General features: G+C 45.0%; 1 protein-coding gene and 2 long non-coding RNA genes across 4 annotated transcripts in view; 1 reads left to right on the top strand and 2 right to left on the bottom strand.

The window, feature by feature from the left end:
• The window catches only part of LOC144729128 (carboxy-terminal domain RNA polymerase II polypeptide A small phosphatase 1-like), a 28,313-nt gene extending 26,165 nt beyond the window's left edge, over positions 1-2,148 (top strand). For both annotated transcript variants that reach the window (XM_078609086.1, XM_078609085.1), the window contains one exon: positions 1,682-2,148. In XM_078609086.1, coding sequence (XP_078465212.1) covers positions 1,682-1,807 — 126 coding nt within the window. In that variant the 3' untranslated portion in view covers positions 1,808-2,148. The remainder of the gene's footprint in view (positions 1-1,681) is intronic.
• LOC144729134 (uncharacterized) overlaps positions 1-22,340 on the bottom strand; it is a 350,979-nt gene that overhangs the window by 87,846 nt on the left and 240,793 nt on the right. The window lies entirely within an intron of this gene.
• On the bottom strand, positions 10,734-14,721 carry LOC144729129 (uncharacterized). The gene is made up of 2 exons (XR_013587633.1): positions 14,388-14,721; positions 10,734-12,354 (listed from the first exon to the last, which is right to left on the bottom strand). It is a non-coding gene; the product is annotated as an uncharacterized LOC144729129 (long non-coding RNA).

Here is a 22,340-nt window from a genome sequence, read left to right as displayed (position 1 = left end):
TCACCGCATTGCGCGTTTTCAGATGCGCTTCTGCGGCTGTCTGGAACGCTCTTCCTCCTTCCTGTATTAGGATGCCACTGGAGTTATGCACTTTTAAATTATCTAGATTGAAAATTCACTTCCTTAGAATTGCTTGTTGTTGTGTTTAGTTTGTTGTCCTTCCCCGCACCTCCGGTTAGCACGGTTGACTACGTATAGTGCGGAAGAGGTTCACCATACATACTGCCCATAGACTCAACACTACCCATAGACTAGCACTACCCATAGACTAACACTGCCCATAGACTCAACACTGCCCATAGACTAACACTGCCCATAGACTCAACACTGCCCATAGGCTCAACACTGCCCATAGACTCAACACTGCCCATAGACTAGCACTACCCATAGACTAACACTGCCCATAGACTCAACACTGCCCATAGACTAACACTGCCCATAGACTCAACACTGCCCATAGACTCAACACTACCCATAGACTAGCACTACCCATAGACTAACACTGCCCATAGACTCAACACTGCCCATAGACTAACACTGCCCATAGACTCAACACTGCCCATAGACTCAACACTCCCCATAGACTCAACACTGCCCATAGACTCAACACTGCCCATAGACTCAACACTGCTCATAGACTCAACACTGCTCATAGACTCAACACTGCCCATAGACTCAACACTGCCCATAGACTAACACTCCCCATAGACTAACACTGCCAATAGACTCAACACTGCCCATAGACTCAACACTGCCCATAGACTCAACACTGCTCATAGACTCAACACTGCCCATAGACTCAACACTGCCCATAGACTCAACACTGCCCATAGACTCAACACTGCCCATAGACTCAACACTGCTCATAGACTCAACACTGCCCATAGACCATAGACCATAGACTCAACACTGCCCATAGACTCAACACTGCCCATAGACTCAACACTGCTCATAGACTCAACACTGCCCATAGACTAACACTACCCATAGACTCAACACTGCCCATAGACTAACACTGCCCATAGACTCAACACTGCCCATAGACTAACACTGCCCATAGACTCAACACTGCCCATAGACTCAACACTGCCCATAGACTCAACACTGCCCATAGACTAACACTACCCATAGACTCAACACTACCCATAGACTAACACTACCCATAGACTTAACACTACCCATAGTCAACACTGCCCATAGACTCAACACTGCACCTCTGATTAGCACGGTCGGCTACGTACGGTGCGGAAGAGGTTCGACATCCATTCCCATCTAACTCAGATGTGTTGTCTCGTTGTATACAATACAACGCAGGTACATGTTGCGTGTGCGTTGCATTTCCGTCGCGTGTGCATTGCGTGTGTGTGTGTGGGGAGCGGTAAGAGCGCTGCGCTACAAACCCAGCGGCCCGAGTTTGATTCCCGATCACGGCCAACACCAGTGACGATTATCTGCACCGGTCCTGGGCCTCCCCTAGGTCGACTCAGCCTTATATGAATACCTGGTGTGATGTGAAAACATCGCCCCTGGGGAGACAAAGGCGGCCGGGCATGGTTCTGACCACCCACCCCACACGTGTGCCGTGCGGGCCTTCATAGGTGCTACTCAGCACTTGCCCCAACAGTCTGTTCAGGCTATACGGGGGGGAATCTTTATATTTTGTGTGTGTGTGCGCGTGTAGGTTCCGGTGGTGTCCTGGTTCGACGACATGACCGACATGGAGCTCCTGGACCTCGTGCCCCTCTTTGAGGGGCTGAGCAAGGTGGACGACATCTACACGGTTCTGCGTCAGCACAGGACTAGCTAACGGCAGCACGGACAGCAAGCCGTGGGGGAATAAAAGAAAGGCAAAACACACACGAGGAGATGCAACAGGAATAGAAAAAAAAAAGACTGAACAATAACGATAAAACGAAAAGACAATCTGACGAACGCATGAAACCTTCCCGATTGATCGCCGTTGGATGGTGGAAAGTGCTGCTCGAGAAAACCAGTGCGAGGATCGTCGTCGACTGGAGGAAGTTGACGTCGTTGTGTTGCTTGAAGTTTGATTTGATGCAAGAAAATGGGCGTTTTTAGCACTTTCCCTAACCCCTCAATTGCATATCATGCCTGCCTCTGTCAATCAAAGACAAACTTTACTCTTCATTTTTTTTTGTCGTCGTCGTATTGGCTGTACGGTTCTTTTATTCTCTTACGGCTGTTCGTGATCCAATCTTTGATAAACCAAACTAAAACCAAATAATATTCAGGAAGGAAAAAAAGTTATTTTTTTATCATTAACTTTTAAACATTTTACGAATAACCCTTATTTGGTATAAGCAAAGTATAGGAAAAGTCGTTTTCACGTTTTACCAAAAAGACAACGACGACCAGCGTTTCTAAACAGTGGCGACATTCACGCATGCTGTATCTCTCAGCCCCCCTGCACAACCTACAGCACATGGGACCTGTGTGTCGCTTAACTCTTTCGCGTTCCGATGACATACGTCATCAGTTTTTCTTCCGATTCCATTCCGATGACGAACGTCATCAAAACGAAACCGGAAGAAAAACTAAAAAGAACTTGATTGATAACGAGGCTCCCACAAGGCCACGCGGGAGAGCGTGTGTGGCACAGTTTTGGCTCCAGCTATCGCAGAGTGCGGTTGTGTCGCTACAGTTCTCTGCGGTGAGCAGAGTGTAATGAAAAACAACGGCGCTACGCCTCTCTAAATAAAATGTATTCCGAGCCGCTTGCACGTTGGGAGACGCGCCTTGGAATGGGAAAGGGTTAAGGTGTTTTCAGCCATTTAATGGGGGGCAGGGGGGGGTCATGTAATTTTGTAAGACAATGCGACATCACCAAGATAATTGACAGTAAGAAGATGATGTCGGTTATACCGCCTGCGAGGTTGTTTCTACGTTTCGGCTTTTCCGTCCGCGTCTCCGCCGTGCCTCAAAGAAGTCGCCTTGAGTGCCTTTCCTCTCTCATTGCAGCAATACAATGAACACTACCCTCTTCTTATTATCCCGCCTATACGTGTTCCGATGAAATCATGAGAATATCTTAATTTCTTACATGTAGATATCGAATCAAAAAGACAAGCAAAGCACTTGTAAAGCGAAAAATTTCGTGCGATTTTCGGCACATTTTTATTCAACTAATGTCAGCACATGAAACTGTAGTTTGTATTTAAACTACTACTATATATAAGATGAAAAACACTTGATCGTCCTTACATTGCATTTATACCCCCTCAGTGACATCTGCAGCCTATAATCCTCCTATAAGCGTCAGAAAAAACTCCGTTGCATAGAGACAGAATCGCTTATATTTTCTGAATTTAAAAAAAACCACGGCATCGATAAGACAACATTAAAAAAAATATAATGAGACCGGCTATTTCAACTGTATTGTTGAAATATATTCGCAACGTATTCATTTTATACCTAATAGGTGAAATGTTTTTTACAAAACAGAACTTGCAATCCGGAGGTTGTCGGTTCGAATTGATCTCCCGGCGCGGCAGTTGAAACGACGGCGCAAAATTCGTAAATCTAAACCCCCCCCCCCCCTTCTTCTTACCACTGTTCATTGGGCGGTGTAAATGGGTGCCCCACACAGTACGTTAGCAGGTGGCATGTAGCGGGGTAACACGTGGGTTACTCGCCTCTTACAATGCATCTGGCCAGCGTGGAAGACTAGTTTGAACACCTTCTAGACGGGCGACTGTTTAGAGCTTCCTCTCGTGAAGGCCCCTTGCCAGCAGTGACGTGAGCAAGTTTCAGAATCAGAATATTTGTTTATACTGGTGGAATCTGATGAGCGATGAAGCTGTTTTTTTTCACAGATGTCCAGTAGTGGTGGGTCAGAACGTTGTAACAACAAGCAATACAAAAACACGATAGGAGCGCAAAGTGTAGAAAAGGTAAAGAAATCTGTTTTAAAAAATATACAAATAAAACTAAACAAATTTTTTGTTTATCTTACCAGGAAAAGCCCACTGAGCTATTAGCATCTTTTTTAGAAGCGACCTGGCCACAAATTATAGTTCAACAAAGTGGCTCATCATGTGGAATTTTTTTAAGAGGCAAAATCATCTAAATAATCTAACGACATGTTTTAAAATAAAACTGGAGGATCCGGAGAAGAAGAAAATCAACGGGGAGAGAGTCATTTAAATTCCAAATCTACAGGCGTTAGGGTCGGGATCGAGCCCGCAACCTCCTTTAGCTACATTTACTTTTATTTTTAACAGAAGCATTTCTAAACCTCGAAAGTCATTGTGGACATCTGTGCAGTTTAATTGACCGAGCTGAAGCTGGTGTCATATTTGTTTAAACAATAGGTGATCCCTTTTACTGACACCCTGTGCACGTGGCAGTGATGTGTAATGTTAAGAAAAAGCGTTCATTAATAACGTTTTGTTATCAAGCTGGCTGGGTGGCTTCGAGGTCAATGCTGAGCCATCACCGCTGAGATCCTGGGTTCAAATCCAGGCAGCTGCCCGTAATGAAACTGGATTGTCAAACGGAGCGAGTTGATGGTTTCAGCCCAGTCGCCAATTACTAAAATTCCAGCTCTGGGTATTAATATCATCTGTTTGACTATCATGCGACAATCTAATTGCAGAGAATATGGCATAGTGCACGCCCTTCTCTGTAAAAGATGGAGAGAAAAAAAACTACTTGAAGGATTTTTTGGAGAAGTCCGGTGAAACGTATCATCATCATCTGCGGGGCTGCTCTGAGATTTCTAAGTAGATTTAGGCTCTCGAAACGATAACGAAAGCACGGTTGTGAGTACGTTTTTGGGGAAAAGGCACATTGAAAATACGATACACCCTAAACCTGGGGTCGGCAACCAAAATAACAAGAGCCATTTTGATCGAATTCGCAACAAACCCCCCCCCCCCCCTAATATTTCAAGAGGCACAATGCGTGTGAGTACGGGACGGTGGTCCTTAATTCATAATAAAGCTGTCCTTCAAGAGTCAGCATATGCGGCTCAGGAGCTGCATGTTTGCCGACTCTGTTCCCTAAACAATAACGATACACACTATAACGACGCACTACCAAGGGATCAGCGGTTCAAAATATCGCTGGGCTTTGCAACATATATCTACGTGTTGAGAAAGAAAATATGCGTCTCGTGCAGGAAATTATTTTAACACAAAAGTGGATAGATGTGTACTTTGTCACGCATCGCTTCGGGCAGCGGTGGCCCAATGCACCAAGCAAGCACTTGGGGCCATCGTGGTGGAATCTCGAACGGGCGCCGGCAACGCACCAGAAACCTTTCGTCCCCAACAATGAAGAGCGATGGATTTAACCATGGAATATTATCACTATAGGCATGGAACGCATAATCTCGCCGTCTGTTAGGCAGGAATGTTTCGATGTCCAAGTTGTTGAGCCTCGGGGGATTTGCTTAGTTGGCATCAGCAGGTCGAGAGAGAATTGTTTGCTCGTTAGCTTTCTGACTTGTCCTGAGATCCACCCCGTAGATCGTGATCCACGTATTGGTCACCGCTGACTTGGGGGGGTGGTGGTGGTGGGGGGGGACTACATTTGTTACACTACCAGTATGTTTTAAGTATAACGCAATTGTGTAACATTTTTTTTTCGCACACAAGTAGTATACTCTCCGTGTTTAGCTTGATTTAGGCGCTTCACATTACACTCGTCGACTGCACTTGAGAACGGCATCCCACACTGCAGCTTGTAAGTTACGGCAATACTAATATAGGGAAAATATCTTTGCTTCTGAAAGTGATTTTTTTATTCACTATGCTTAAAGACATTTGTGTACATTTCATGAATTGTAAGCGGAACATTTGAAAATCCCCTCTGCTCATATGCACGTCTGCCAACTTGGTCACATTTAGTGAAGCATTCTCTGTTGTCGGTGAGCGATTTTTGCGCGTCCTTGTTTCTCAACAGCGATCGTACTTTGTACCCAAGGCAAAACGGAGCATTAATTATTCGTAGAAAAAAAACCCACCCCAATTAAAATAGCTTTTAGAACGCATTGTACAAGAGTGACGTCTTCGAGAGACACTGCCACGTAGCGTGCAGGAGGCGAAAGTGAAGTTGCCTTTTGAAGTTCAGTGATCCGTTTCTCTCCATCGGAATCCCTCAAGTTGTCTCCCAGCTTAGGCGTTTGTGGTGGTCATTGGCCTCGGTGTATGAAGGACATCGTCTTGACTCCCGTCATATTAATGCCCACGAGTGTTATCTTTATCTCGTGTATGTTGTCACCCTGTAACTTCCCAAACTGCTGGACAAATGGCCTCCCCTGTGTTTGTTCCGTTCCTTAATACTCTGTTGTTCTTGTCCAGTGGCGGCCTCCAAATTATTTACTTTACCTCGCTGCCGCCGTCTCTTCCGCTGATTTGCTCTGCTGCCCTTACCTTCGTTTGGTCTCCGCTCTGGTTAACTGTGCCCGTCTTTCGCAGACTGAATGTGTAACATGGTGTGTAAGCCGTGCGTGTGTGTGTGTGTTGGTGGGAGTTCCGGGTGGCTAAAGCACAGCAAGTTGGCACAGTAGGGGGCACAGGTGGTGCATCAGCCAGTCATCTCAGTTGACCCGTGGCACCTGGGTCTGCCCCGTGACCTCCTGCCAGTGGGCGTTCGACACTTCACGTGGCCTCAAGGTGCACATGGCCTGGCACAAGCGTCGTGGTGACACTTAGTGGCGAATGGCGGTTGTTGTTGTTGGAGTTCTGAATTCAGTTTCTTTTCCAAATCAGTTTTTATTCCATTTGGGCTGTCAAGAGTCTTGTCAAAAGGTGAAGTACAACTTTTCGATACTCGTAGCGAGCGGTGAAATCGCCTCCTGTTGCTATACAATGGCCCACAGAATCATATTCTCACAGAACTCTCCTGCCATCCCTTCATGCACTTTCTGACGTGCCCCGCTTCTGAGAAATGTTTGCCCATGGCGATGGTCAAACTCATAGATTTTTCGACAAAGCTACATTTGGCGTGGCGGGTTTCTTTGCGTGTGCAGCCTTTGGTGACCAAGCCGAGACGACAAGCCTGCTGCAACACACCCGGTTTAATCAGAGCTGACTGAAATTACACCGCAGTACAGTACAATTTGATTTCACAAAGCACTTCAATGTGAGTGGCTTCGAACCCCAGGATCTGTCGTACGACAATATCCCAGATTTACGTCTCCCCCTTTTAGGTCGTTTCCCAAATACGTGAACACAACTTCCTGATTTGCGTCGCCTCAACCCCACACTTAACGTCGTCGCTGACTGCATCGTCCGTCGACTTTCAGCCTTCACCGTACCCTGTACTTTGCTTTGCGCATAAAGACATTTGCTGTACTGCAGAGTACAATATATTATTTACGTATGGTAGTTAGGTGATTTGGACAAGAAAACTCTGATTTAAGTCGTTTCGATATTCGTCGTCGGACCTTTCAGGAATTCATCTTCTTGGTTCTTTCGGTAAAGTCACGTAGAAGGGAAATAATAAAATAATAAAAATAAAACATAATAAAATATAATTCTCACGACGTTTAGGCCACAACGCAAGCAGCCGTCCTCAGGTGAAGAACAGGTCTGTCGGAAAGACAGCGTCTGAATGAACACCACCAAGCTTGGCAGCGTATATTTAAGCTGGTTTAGAGGAGGAAGGGCGCCTTGACAAAGGAATTTGCATATCAACAGAGGAATTTAGCATGTTTATGGAAAATGCAGATATGGGATTAGTCACTACTTGTGGAATGCGTAGGAGGTGGGGGGGGGGTCTCAAAGTCATATTATGCCCGTGCATTATGTAGGATTAGCAGGAACTCATCCCCGACGTATGACGGAATATTGCTGTACTGGCTAAGTGCTCGCTCTGTGTGACTTGTGAACCACCTGTACTAACTCACCTCTGTCGCTTTCATTATTCTACATCTCGTGACTGGTAAATGTGTTTTTCCAAGTTAACCTCATGGTGTTGGATATTGATCTTGTTTTTTTGTTGTTGTGCCATGTGCTTGGTTCGTCCATGGTTAGGAGTTGTGTTGCGTCAGTTGGTTCTTGTGTTGTTTCCATTCTCGTTGGCCTGAATGTTGGTTGGATTGGTTGTATTCAGGATCATTTGGTTTCTTGAGTGTTGTTCTGTATTCGTGCTTCTATGTTTCACTCGTTCAAAATCTCCTTGCTAACTTTGCCCCAGTTTGCTGATCCGTTTTGCCTTGTCGAAGTATAAGAGCAGCCGAAACAACATTTGTGCCGGGTAGGTTTATCGCAGCTCTACTGCATCGCCCTCCCGTTGTGGTGTTCGGCATATGATGGTCCAACGTTTCGCTCCGCTCTCCCTAAAGAAGGAACTGAAGTTTCCGACGATGCACTGAGCACCTGCGGTGAAGCGTTTCAGCGTCGCGCTGCCGAACAACACGCGGCACAACCCGAAAGCGCATCGGAGAGAGCAATAATATTTGTTTTTTTAAGTTTCAAAAAATTATTTCCGGAAACAAATCTCGCCTCCCCAGAGCATGTCTTTTTTTTCACTTTGCAACGTTGGCAGCGGCGTCATATGTGCATTGATTTAAATGCATAAAACTTGAACTACGTGTTTGTGAGCATTGTAGTTGAGCTGTTTTTTTGTTTGTCAACGGTGAGTCGACATCTCAATACTGTTTTTTTTTTGCTCCAGTGTAGCCACTGTCGGACTTCACGTATAGCCCAAATCCACTGCTGGATGACGGCCTCCACTCGCGCTGCGGTTCACGAGGGTCGTTTGACCATGACCTCCCCCCTCCTCCCGCACTGCTTGGCACGGGCTGGTGAAGGTGGGCAGCATAGACGTTGGGAGCATTGTACAGTACAATGGATGTTGATGCACTGAACCTCTGCTGCCCGCGCAGTATAGCCTCCCCGCAGCAGCCTATAGCAACCTGTTATGCACGGCGATTGGCCATCCCAACCCTGCGTTGGCTTCCGAGGTCTTGACGAGATTGGGCACCGTTCTGGGTGATTTCGTCATCGGCTGCAAGACTTCACGTCGAGACAACATGGGGTAGACCAGTTGCAAGGATTATGTTTATGAAATGCTCGTCCCACTGGTATTCTCTTTACAATTGTTGTACCATTTTTCTACTGCTCGTAGCAGTTTACGAAATTGGCTTCTCTTAAGCAATACACTAAAAAAATGCAAGTTGGGAGAACAGGTGCACAAGAGAGAGGCATTACTGCAATTTCTAGTGCCGCAATGCTGTATAATAGTAATTATAAAATACTAACTTGGCCTTAACTAAAGAAACTGTTCACCCACAGTGCCTCCATAAGTGCCTCCTGTCACGCTAATTGGAAAATAAAAGATACCGAATGCTGTCTTGAATATGAAGAAGGCAATTATTTTTTATTGCGATATTCAGCACGTGAAGATAACGTGTGGACCTCTGAGATATTTTTCCGTAAGTTAAATGTTTTGCAGTGTTTGTGCCTTTTGGAGTGAGGTGTCAGTACATCGAAGGTCCCATCATTTGCAGAGGCAATGTTTTATATAACGTAGGCTTTCGCGACGACCAATATTCATAATAAAGGTTTTTGGGTGAGATCGCGTAAGTACAAATGTGTCGTAACCCTCCACCACCCAAACACTACTTTAGCCCACCGGTGTGTTGAAGAGTAAATCCACAACATTTACAATTTGAGTAAAAATGTGACAAACCTTAAATCCACATTTTAATCAAATTGTAAATGTGGATTTACGTTTCAACACACCGGTGGGATGAAGTAGTAACCGATTGGCGTGTTGTTTACGTGACAACTTAGTGGTTGTGTTGTGTAGTGGAGGGTTACGTGAAATGTATACTTACGCGATCTAACCCAAAAACCTTTATTATGAATGTGGTATATGTTGCAAGGGCCAGGTAGGCCAAGGTGTAAACTAAGCCTTGTTCTTACGTATACGACCAGCCGAATAAAAAATATATACATTCTTAAAAATATATATTTAGCAACGTTTCGAATTGATATTACGTGGCTGGTTATTCAGTTTTCTGAACAAATGGCTCGCCATAATTTTGGAGAGAGAGTAAAAAAAATATATACATATATACATACATTTGCATAGGTCCTTGGAATTGAACGTGTATAAAAAAAACGAAATGATGTACAAATGAATTGCATATAATGGTTCTGGCGCGTTGCCTTTGGCCGTTCTGTCTGTGTTTGAAGAATGTGTTTTTATGCTTGCGCGTGCGTGTCTTTTTTGATTTTTGAATTGCGTGCCCTTTGATAGATGATCCAAACGTTGCTGCAAAAAAAATGGTCACCCGATTTACAATGCCTGCATAGAGGCGCAAAGGGATATGTAATATTATATGTATTACACAGCCCCTAAGCCGACCTATGACTTACATTTGATTTTGTGCAAACGTCCATTTAGTGACAATTTCGATCACGGGGGGGGGGGGGGTATGAAATTTATAGTGGAATGTTACCTGTCCATTCTTTTCTTGGGTTACAATCGAAATTGCGGATATTCCAAAATTTGTATTGTATACAGGGAAGTTGGTCTTTTCGGATTGGTTAACACTTAATTGAAATGGGTACAAACATGCATATAAGCAGAATTCCGCTATGTGCGTACACTTATAAATACAGATATGCTTTAGTGCACAGGACTATCCGATTTGCTTTCCAGACCAATATTATCCAGCAGAAGTTATTTCAGAAAACCAACTCTGGACCGGTTTCAGTAAAATGGGCTCAACTGCATTCGATCAAATTTAAACCATCGGTGGTGATATTGTCTGAAGATGACTGGTCCTTTCAAATATCTGTCTGGTCCTGCGTCATTCGCAAGTCTTTCACAGGTCTAAGCAACACAAGTACGAATAAGCAATATGATTATCCTGAAAGTTACTTTTACGCTGAAATTCCATTTACAAAGTTATAACTCCACTGCTGTAATACGGCGAAACTATGGTTTAAAATACTGTACTTTAACATTCAGTTGAATTTCTCTCTTGTTATGTGATTGTAACCTTATTGTAATCCTTTATGACAGTATAATACTTGAGTTCCATGTAGAAGATAGCATCTTCAATCCTGCATCTCTCAATTACACTCGTACTAAAACTCGTGTGTGCTGTGTATATTTACATCTGTGTACACCAAAACGGCTTCAGTTTTGCATACGTCTTACATTGTAAGGAACTTCATGGGTCTATTTGCGATTTCGGCTGTCAGGCAGTGACAGTTGTCGTTTTTTGTGAAGTCGAGTTAAGGGCTCAGTGACCGGAAATAACCAGATTGATGATTAGACACGTACAACTTACGACCTTTGACCTAGGTAAAAAATATCTATGTTCGTAAATGACAATATTCTATGGTTTTGAAAAGTGTAAACTCTATTCCCATTCCTCTGATTTATCTAGTTGAGAGGTGGGAATATGTTCGGTGAAATAAATAAAAGTGGGTAATGTGTGGAACAAATAGAGCTATTGGTGGGTTACGGAGACTGAAACTGAAATGTCAGGGGCATGTTCCGTTGAACGTATCTGAGTGTATGAACACTTAAAATACACATTCTATCAGGGGTACAACGCTTTATCAAGGAGGAATTGGAGGAAGACCAGAACATGAATGGACATTTAAACATTTTACGTATTACACCATTACACAGTATAGGCTTGTATGCAATTTCATTAACACTGTTTATTAAGTAATTATTTTACAGGATGCGCATTTTAGAAATGTACTATTCTGCAGTGCGATAACCGCCGTTGAAATTCGAATTGTAAAAATTCCGTTTTAGAGTAAAACGCTATATCCACCATATTAGTCTCGACTCCTATTTCCAGCCCAGTCAAAAATCAAGATTCACCAACAGATCCGCTTGATTACCACGTTGTCCCCCCCCCACATTGACGGATTCAAGAGAGCAGATACATCTACAGATGAGACGTTATCGACTGGTAAGTTCCATATTGCTCGCGTGGTTGTGGCAGCGACTTCTTGAGCTGATTCAAAACAAGGAGTCTTGATGGAAGGACGCAATTCTTACGATTTAAAGGGTTTTGCACTTCCCACCTTGTTCAGTGGCGCTCTGGACAATGACACCCAGTGGACCATTGGGGGCCAACCGAATTCCTTCGTTAACAGGTCTCGAGATGTTAACTACCTCGCCTGGTATACAGGTGGTCGTGGGTTCGATCCCGACCCTGAAAACATGTATATTTGGAGTTTGCGTGTCTCCCTCCCTGCGGATTTTTCTCCGGGTCCTTCGCGTTTCTCCCCCCCCCCTCCACATTTAGAAATACGCGTTTTAGAGGATTTGGCTGATGTACATTTCCACGTGATAAAGCCACTGACGTTGTTGACCGCCTTGAAAGAGGACGCTGCTGCAAAGAGTCGTCTGTGGAAGAACACACATTGCCACCTCAAAATCATCTCGGGACAAAACATGGGAGAAAAATCAACATTAGTTCTACGATAACGATTTCAGAAGTTCCCCATGATCATTTTTTGGGGGAATTTACTCAGGATTGTGAATGGTGACAGGTTGAGCTCTAACCAATTCACCACCCCTCGGCGATTGAATTCTCACGATTCATGATCGCGATTACAGGACATGCTAGTAACACAGCCACCGTTAGCTGTGTTAGTAAATGGCGGCTTGCCATTTTTTTCCACCTCCATGTGGCCACTACGCTGTCCACCTCTCGCCGAGCTTCAAATGTCTTACATTGACATGCTAATCTCTCGCAATACAATGGCCACCTTCCATATTGCCCATTAGCTGCCCCGCCCATCTCTAAACCATTTGTAAACACCATTGGAAACCTCCTTTGCCAGTAGCAAAATATGATAATTGTTTTTTTACCATTTTATCTGGCAACAAAACTGACACCTTTTTTTTTACAAGGAGTCATTTTTGCATTGACCACAATACCTGCGGTCGGAATGCAAACAAAAAACAACTCTGATAATGTATGCACTGCCCTTGAAATTGATTGGTCCACACCCGAGACAGCTTTTCTTCGAGTCTAGTCTCACATGGTGTTGGACCAGATGACGCCAAAAGGCGCACAACTCAAAGACAATGCACCGTCAGAGGATGAGAGCTCGATGCACTATTCAAAGTTACAATTTTCGATAACAGATATTTTTATGCTGATGTTTGGCGTTTCGACATCATGGAGTGTGGCACTGATTTCGGATTGATTGGTACCCCAGACGCGGAGTGAAGTACACCCCTGGAGAAAAAAGTGTCCCAGAAATAAAATATTTAATTGCCTCGGCCAATTTGTACTACTTGGTACCCCGGGTACCGCAATTAGGTTCAGTTGATTGAGCGATTTTGCAGGCGACGACAAAGTTTGCGCGATGGATTTTCCCCGAACGAGTCGGTCGCTTGACCGACTCTGGGTTTTGTGCGCTCTCTCTCGCCTACTCCAAAGGTTCCCGCGACGTCGAATGTTGTACCGTGAACTGTGAGTGACCGGCTTGCTTATAACTTACGGAACGCGCGTGCACAAGGCAGCACTTGTCGGTGGCCAGGTTGTGATGGCTGTGGTGGGCGGTCATGGGCAGTGCCGGATTATGCTTGTAGCACAAGTAGCTACTACACATGTAGTAGCTACTACATATGTAGTACGGGCCCTGCACTTTCAACGGCCCCGCGCCAAATGCTTTCAAGCTATCAATTCCGGTTCAGTGATCCTGCACTTGCTCTATTACTATAGTACTATACCGCCTTCAACTTTTATGAACGACTGGGTGTTTGAGGTTAGCGATTTGTCGTATTTTCTGGCCGTATAGCAATTGAAAAAAATACAATTACTTTACTGTGCAAGTGAAAAAATAGTGTTTTAATATTTATGGGTTTTTTTTCTTAGGACCCCTTTATAACATGTGCTACAGGCCCCGCACTAGCTTAATCCGGCACTGGTCACGCCAAGTCTCTATGATTCCCTCGCCTTCGGCAACCCGCACCGTGAGACCAGCGTGGTGAAGTATGGTCAAATCGCCTCCACGAGCTTGGGCGGGCATCATCCAGCAGTGGATTGCTAGATTTCAAATATATATTTTTTATATAATCATTGTAAATACACGTGGGCCGACTATCCCCGCCAGCAGATGGCACCGAACCCCAAGGAAGTTGAGTTTGGTGTGTTGAGGATACGCGCACACAGGCTTCGGGGTGAAAGTAAATAATTGTCAAGGCGCAGCCCTGCAATGTCCTCGTTCGTGCCGCCTGCTCACGAAAGGGGGCCACCCAACTGGAGGTAGCGTCCGGTACCTTGGCCTACTCTTCCACGACCTGGAAGTGACTGCCACCGGCCGATCAACATTCGGTGAAAGTACACAGTTCTGTACACTCATTCCCCCTCCCCATAAAGGTCACGTATTTTGTTTTACAAAGTAGAAAAAGGAATATTATTATACTTTAGCACACGTAGAGTCGTTTGCCGTTCGCTTGTGGTGGTTTATGGAGAGGGTGACTCCGCTCATCCTCGCAGCAGCAGCAGCAACAGCGGCGGTGGCTTTTGATAAACCATCGACTAAATCATCTCCACGTTTGTGGCCGCTTTGTCAGTCCACTGCTGGATCGATATATCCCACGCCGTGGCCCAGTCTTGCTCTGGTTATTTGACCATAACAGCATCAGCCTGGTCAGTGCGCGCTGGTGAATGCAGGGGGGGGGGGGGTACTCAGATGTGGGGAGCATGGAAGGTACAGTACAATGGATTTGACACGTAGTATGCATTTCGCGACCAATATCCAAAATACAGACATTTATATTTATTCTATCTAAGGGGCCGTCCATAAATGACGTCACGCACCTGGGGGGGGGGGGGGTGTCAGACATTTGTGACGATGTGTGACGACGCGGGGGGGGGGGGGGTCAAAAATCGTCCAAAATCGCATGACGTCATTTATGGACGGCCCCTAACCAAAAAAAAACCTATATTATGGTCGAATTATACATTTTGTGGATTTACTCTCCAACACACCGGTATGCTGTACTCGTAACGAATTGGCCACGTTTTGTTTACGTGACAAACCTTACTAATTGGCTGTGTCGGGTGGTGGCGGGTTTGACGACACATTTACGCGATCTAACCCAAAGAAAACCTGTGTTATGGACATTACAATGGATCATGCGACACTGCCCCCTGCTGCATTTAAATATTTTGCAAGGGCGTTCCTGCTTTTGGGATTGTTGTCCAGTTCCATTCCTGTGTGGCGTTAACGGAATAGTGTTTATCTCTTATACCTGAAAAACTTCCCGATGAAATGACTTCTTAAAAAACCACACACAATTGTCGGGTTAAATATTACTGTGTCGGTGGTCGTCTGCGTATGTTCAGCGTTTCTGCAAAGGTAGCTAGCTTGCTGCTGACGCACGCCATTTCACGATCTCTGTGTTTGTGTGCTGCGCGCACGAAGGGGCATCGGTAACTATTTGTCTTACAAATAATTTATTGGGTTATTTTCTACATTGGGAGCCCCACGTTGACTAGCCCACAGGAGCCGTATGTGCTGAATGTTGGACTTCTTTCGCGCCGTACGTAGCCAACCGTGATAATCGGAGGTGCAGTGTTGAGTCTATGGGCAGTGTTGAGTCTATGGTCAGTGTTGAGTCTATGGGTATTGTTGAGTCTATGGGTATTGTTGAGTCTATGGCCAGTGTTGAGTCTATGGGCAGTGTTGAGTCTATGGGTATTGTTGAGTCTATGGGGAGTGTTGAGTCTATGGGCAGTGTTGAGTCTATGGGTAGTGTTGAGTCCATGGGCAGTGTTGAGTCTATGGGCAGTGTTGAGTCTGTGGGTAGTGTTAGTCTATGGGCAGTGTTGAGTCTATGGGCAGTGTTGAGTCTATGGGTAGTGTTGAGTCCATGGGCAGTGTTGAGTCTATGGGCAGTGTTGAGTCTGTGGGTAGTGTTGAGTCTATGGGCAGTGTTGAGTCTATGGGCAGTGTTGAGTCTATGGGTAGTGTTGAGTCCATGGGCAGTGTTGAGTCTATGGGTAGTGTTGAGTCCATGGGCAGTGTTAGTCTATGGGTAGTGTTGAGTCCATGGGCAGTGTTGAGTCTATGGGCAGTGTTGAGTCTATGGGTATTGTTGAGTCTATGGGCAGTGTTGAGTCTATGGGCAGTGTTGAGTCCATGGGCAGTGTTGAGTCTATGGGCAGTGTTGAGTCTATGGGCAGTGTTGAGTCTGTGGGTAGTGTTGAGTCTATGGGCAGTGTTGAGTCTATGGGCAGTGTTGAGTCTATGGGTAGTGTTGAGTCCATGGGCAGTGTTGAGTCTATGGGCAGTGTTGAGTCTATGGGCAGTGTTGAGTCTATGGGCAGTGTTGAGTCTATGGGTAGTGTTGAGTCTATGGGCAGTGTTGAGTCTATGGGCAGTGTTGAGTCTATGGGCAGTGTTGAGTCTATGGGCAGTGTTGAGTCTATGGGCAGTGTTGAGTCTATGGGCAGTGTTGGTCTATGGGCAGTGTTGAGTCTATGGGCAGTGTTGAGTCTATGGGCAGTGTTGAGTCTATGGGCAGTGTTGAGTCTATGGGCAGTGTTGAGTCCATGGGCAGTGTTGAGTCTATGGGCAGTGTTGAGTCTATGGGCAGTGTTGAGTCCATGGGCAGTGTTGAGTCTATGGGCAGTGTTGAGTCTATGGGCAGTGTTAGTCTATGGCAGGGGTCGGCAACCTACGGCTCCGGAGCCGCATGCGGCTCTTTACGGGCTGCTTCTTGACGATATGTACGTATGTACAGTATGTACTCAGATGCATTGCGGCTCTTGAAATACTGAATTTTGTACCGAATTGGAAAGAAATGGCTCTTCTTGTTGTTTTGGTTGCCGACCCCTGGTCTATGGGCAGTGTTGAGTGTATGGTCAGTGTTGAGTCTATGGGCAGTGTTAGTCTATGGGCAGTGTTGATTCTATGGGCAGTGTTAGTCTATGGGCAGTGTTGAGTCTATGGGCAGTATGTATGTTGAACTTCTTTCGCACCCTACGTAGCCATCCGTGCTAAATCGGAGGTGCGGAGGGGATGAACGAGAGGGCCTGCCAACACACAAGCTTTGAATGGCCGGTTACTATCATTGCCAACCCACGTTCCCACCAAAAAACCACGTCGATTCCAGCAGAACCGGGGCCGCCTTGTCAGAGCAAGGGGCTAGGGCTGAACGATTTGGGGAAAATATCTAATTGCGATTTTTTTGACAGATTTTGCCATTGCGATTTGCGAAAAAAAAAATTAAAGTGAAGCTTCAGTTCAATATTCAATGTGTAATAGATTTAAAACGTGTGATGGAGCATTACCACGTGATGTCATCAAAATATGAACTGCTCTATATATTCTAAAGCAAGGATGAGAACTTAAAAGATATGAATTGCTTCCAACATGTATTTATTAAAATGTTTTAATCGAAATAGAACAATCAAACGTAGAACAATTGTTACGTAAAATAAATAAAGTTGTAATAATAACAAAATTAAACAATTCCAATAAGAAAGTAACAGGACTTCTCAAATTGCAAAAAATCGCAGCCTTTGCCATTTGCTAATCGCATTGAGGGTCGTCCATAAAGGACGTCACGCACCTAGGGGGGGGAGGTCAGACATTTGTGACGATGTGTGACGAGGGGGGGGGGGGTTGAGAAATGTGACGTCACATCAAAATTCGCAACTTTAAATAAATATAGACAACACGTTCTACTTAATTAGACTTAAAAAATGTTTTCTCCTACAGCATCAGAGTGCAGCGCCACATTAAATACGCACTACAATGACAATAGTTTAAAGCGATTTGAAGCATGTTTTATTTTTGGGGGGGGTGGGGGGCAAAGCTTTGTGACGTCATATTTGAGGGGGGTGGGGTCTGACTTTTTGTGACGCCGTGTGACGACGAGGGGAGAGGGGGGGTCAAAAATCGTTCAAAATCGCGTGACGTCATTTATGGACGGCCCCTGTTTCAAATAGCGATTTGAAATCGATTAATCGTTCAGCCCTACACGGGACCCGCCTTGGGAGACGGAGCGACTTTGCTGATCCGCATTGCCCGCGAGACACCGCGCGGATCGTTACGTTCGGCTTGAGTGAGGCCCTTCATCCAGTGGAGGATTGAACCCCACTGCCCATGACGATGCCGGTGATCACGCAGACTTACGCCGATTATCTGCCATTGCAATGTTGGTGGGTAGGTTGGGTTGAGGGGGTTATGACTCAATTCTCGCTGCCGATCGGCCTTAAAAAGTGAGCTATACTTGGCCCCTCTTATCACGCCGCCCACCTATTGGCCAACTCCCCCCCACCCTTCTCGCTCTCTCACTGCTGCTTGAATGTGACCTTATAAGGATATGCGACTTAACGCACTGGGGGGGGGGGGAGTGTTGGTCAATGCACGCGGCCGCAAAGCGTGGCGAGAGCAGAATGCTGAGCCAAGGCAAATAGTGGGTGGCTGGCGTGTTTGGGGGGGTGGGGTGGGTAGGGTATGTGGAGGTGGAGGGATAAAGGTGTTTTATTGCAGCGCGAGAGGGAAGAAAAAAACCCCACCCACCCACCCTACCCAATGCATTTGTCCTACACGGCAGGGCCCGAAATGTGCAGTCCGCAAAGGTTTTTCCTGCTCGATTTGCAAATTCTGCATCAATACACGCACGCAGAACACAACTGGATCAAGATGCGTTTGAACATCTTAACACCGCCGGTTTTATTGCCAGAAAGGGTAAAAACATATTCTTGTGTTTTTTTGTAATATTAGACAAAATGTGTTAAGTATCTTTACGTCTCATCAGCGATGATCGGTCCACTGCTGGATGAGGGCCTTCTCAAGCCGTCACAATCTGTCACGGTGTAAATCGTCTATTCAGCACCTGCACACAAGAGGCTCTTATCGCTCCATCTCCACGGATGACGTACTCGAGGTTGCGTTCCCTCCTTTGGCTTCCACTCTTTTAAAAAAAATCTCGACCACCGGCCATCATAATCCCTTCGAGCGGCTTGTTCTTCCCAAGATCACTTTTGTCATTTTGTTTAACGGTTGTTATGACGTACGCATGTTGAACTTCTTTCGCGCCGTACGTAGCCGCCAAACCTGCTAATCGGAGGGTGCGGGGGAAGGACACAAAATCAATTCTAAATAAATGAGTGTTCAATCTAGATTTAGAAGTATCGTCTAATCCATGCGCTCCTCTATCTGTCTCTGGGTGTAATATCAAGCACGCAGCTTCCCATGATTCTAAGTGAATTGTCTTCCTTTGTTCCATGTTCTGTGTCAGTGTCCGCGTTTTCTGATCCGTATTTCGTGGCAGGTAAAATGCACTGATTGACAACTCTCCCCTTCCGGCTTTGTCGGTCTGTTGCGCTTCATTGTGAAATGCACTTTTCCAAAAAGCGCCCCATCCCTACGTTGTTCGTTTGCCTCTTAATTGAATAACTTTTCATAATTTTGATCCCCGAGAAATCTTCACGACTGGCGCGTGTGCTGCGTGTTGCGCTGCGTTTCCAGCTACGTCCCTCCAAGAATGATTTTCTTTTTGTTTAGCACACTTGTTGTTGTTTACGAATGTCCACCTTTTGCTTTACTCATATTTTATCTTGAGCCCAACTTTACAACCTCCGATTAGCACCCCGCACCTCCGATGGGCACGGTTGGCTATGTACGGTGCGAAAGAAGTTCAACATGCATAATCTATAATACAGTTTTTTTTGTAAGATCGTGTAAATATAAATGTGTTGTTAAACCCGCCACCACCCGACACAGCCAACTGGTAAGGTTTGTCACGTAAACAGAACATGCCAATTCGTTACTAGTTGGAGAGCAAATCCACAACATTTACAATCTGAGTACGACGTTTCGCCAGTAATTACAACTAGCATCATCAGGCGGCAGCCAGATTTGTAAAATAAGTATAACCAACCAAATGAGGTAAATCTGGGGTTGAGGGGAGGGGAGAAGATGGGAGGGAAATGTTTTTAAACAGCGCCATAAATTAATAATAATAAAAGCCATTTAATGCATTTTTCATTTTCTCTGGTAAATATCAATAACAAATTCGGGGTCTGAAGGTGGAGGAGCGGTGGTTGCTGACCCAGCAAATATTTCTGCGGGCAGCACACCACATCCAGTATACCCATCAGCATTGCGGTGGCTAATATAGTCACGTGCCACTTTCCTCCAGTCCACCAGCCACCCACAACAATATTCTGGAAGAATATTACCCCTTTGCCTATTGTACATATGTTTTTCTCTCCCGAAGTTGTAATAAACATGAATGAAGAACCCCTCGGTGTGTTTTTTACTGCCACCTGTTTGTTATGTTGCACGTGTGAGATGCACTCACCCCGTTCTTTTCATGTTTCAGAGTTTTTAGCGAAGCAGAATGCAGGCACCTTGAGTATGAATTATTCACACACAAACAGAGAGAAGAGAAAAACACCCACAGCAAACACAACTGTTTCCAGGTCTGCATCTGTTCTCATTATATACCATTAGCTCCTAGCCGCCTTGGGTTGTTGCTTTGGCATATTATTAATTTAGCAGCCCCTTATAACCCACCCAATAACCGCGTGGCTGAACACATGCACGTTACATATGCACAATAAATACAGTAAATCAATAATGAATGAATAATTATTCCCATCCATTGTCAATTATTTTACAGATGAAGGCCTCCCATTGACATGGAGTTTATGAGTTTTTGTTTTAACCATACTTCACCACAATGTTCTTGCTGTGGTTTTCACACATGATGATGATTGCTTGTGTTGCAATCGAAACGTCGTGAGAATGTTATTGTTGTATTTTTATAATTTTATGATTTCCCTTCTACGTGACTTTACCGAAAGAACCAAGAATATGAGGTGAGACTGATTCAGATATTACTTGCCACTGATGTTAGACGTGGCCCGGAATAAAACTTGGATGGATGGGTCTATAACGGAGCACACTTAATGTTTGGACAATTTCTCCAAAAGCTTTCTTTAAAAATACATCTATATCAGTTGATAATTATATTTTTGCGTGGAACAGTGACACTGGTTAATGCTCCCGATGACCTGGGTTTGATTCCCAACCATGGCCACCATCAGTGCCAAGTGCTGTCTGAATCGGTCCTGGCCAACCACCAAATTTTCCTTCACCAACTCACACTGACCAGCGTGGTGAAGTATGGCCAAAAGACAATTCCCCACGGCCGGCACACCATGGGAAGGCTCTCATCCGTCGTCGGACTGACAAAGGGCTGTCATTTTTGATATTTATGTCATTATTGATATTTCAGTCATTTTTTATATTTATGTCATTATTGATATATTTCAGTCATTTTTGATATGTATGCACCGACGTTTGTTTTGTTGTTGTCATAGTACTTTTCCATATATGGCAAATCATTAATAATTATTAATGCAGTGCAGTAGTTCCATACATATTCATTAACTGTTCACGTATTCAAATTAATTGGCAAAGGTGTGCATTGGCTCAGACTTTACACGCAACAAAATTCCGTAGCGGGTGACAGGATAAATACGCCGAGTTTGTGATGATGGGGATAAGGTTTTACGTCCCGTCGAAAGGCACCATCATTGTCATCGGCAGCCATGATCAATCGGCTGCTGGATGAAGGCCCTCTCGTATTCGTCACCGTCTCTCATGGACTTGTGCTGCAACAATCCATCTTAACTCACGAACTTGATGATAAACTAAGCTATTTTTTTTATTTGACCAGGTCATACCTACTGAGCTATCTAGCCCTTTTTCAGAAGCATCCTGGCTACAAATGATAGCTGAACGAAGTGGCTTATCGTGTGGAAATGTATAACAGCCAAATACTCTAAACGTGTGTTGATTCTAAATATCGAGAGGGGAAAAAGAGGATCTGGAGAAAAATCCACGCGACCACGGGGAGAACGTACGAATATACAGACGACGGGGTCGGGATTAAACCCACGACCTCCTGCATACCAGGCGAGGGAGTTAACATCACGCACCGCGGCGCGATGTTGAACATGCTTCTAAGCTGCTGTATGTGTGTCTGTTCTCTAGGCCACGTGATCCCCTTCTCTGTCGCGCATTGTAATTCCAAGCGTGGACCTGTGCACGCTTCTTTGTACACTCTCCACCTTTTGTTCCTTTTCTCGTTGAATGTGTCCGTCAATAATTGCGGTTTAATCCCCAGCATGGTCGTTTTAAGCCTATCAAATATGCATGGCTCAAATGTTTGTTTTCTTCTTCTCACAGTGTAGGAGCACGTGGTTCCCTTGTCTCGCTAAATTTCCTTTACCATCATTGTCATTCTTCTTCTTCTTTAGCTGAAACATCATGTACAGTAAGCAGCAAAACATTATAATAAACAACGAGATTAAATGTCTGTCTCCCTTTGCGTACAAACGAAACACG

Source organism: Lampetra planeri, chromosome 31, assembly GCF_965212315.1.
Source record: "Lampetra planeri chromosome 31, kcLamPlan1.2.h2, whole genome shotgun sequence".
Classification (NCBI taxonomy): Eukaryota; Metazoa; Chordata; class Hyperoartia; order Petromyzontiformes; family Petromyzontidae; genus Lampetra; species Lampetra planeri.
The sequence above is the reverse complement of the archived record's forward strand: the minus strand, read 5'-3'. Positions and strand labels throughout refer to the sequence as shown.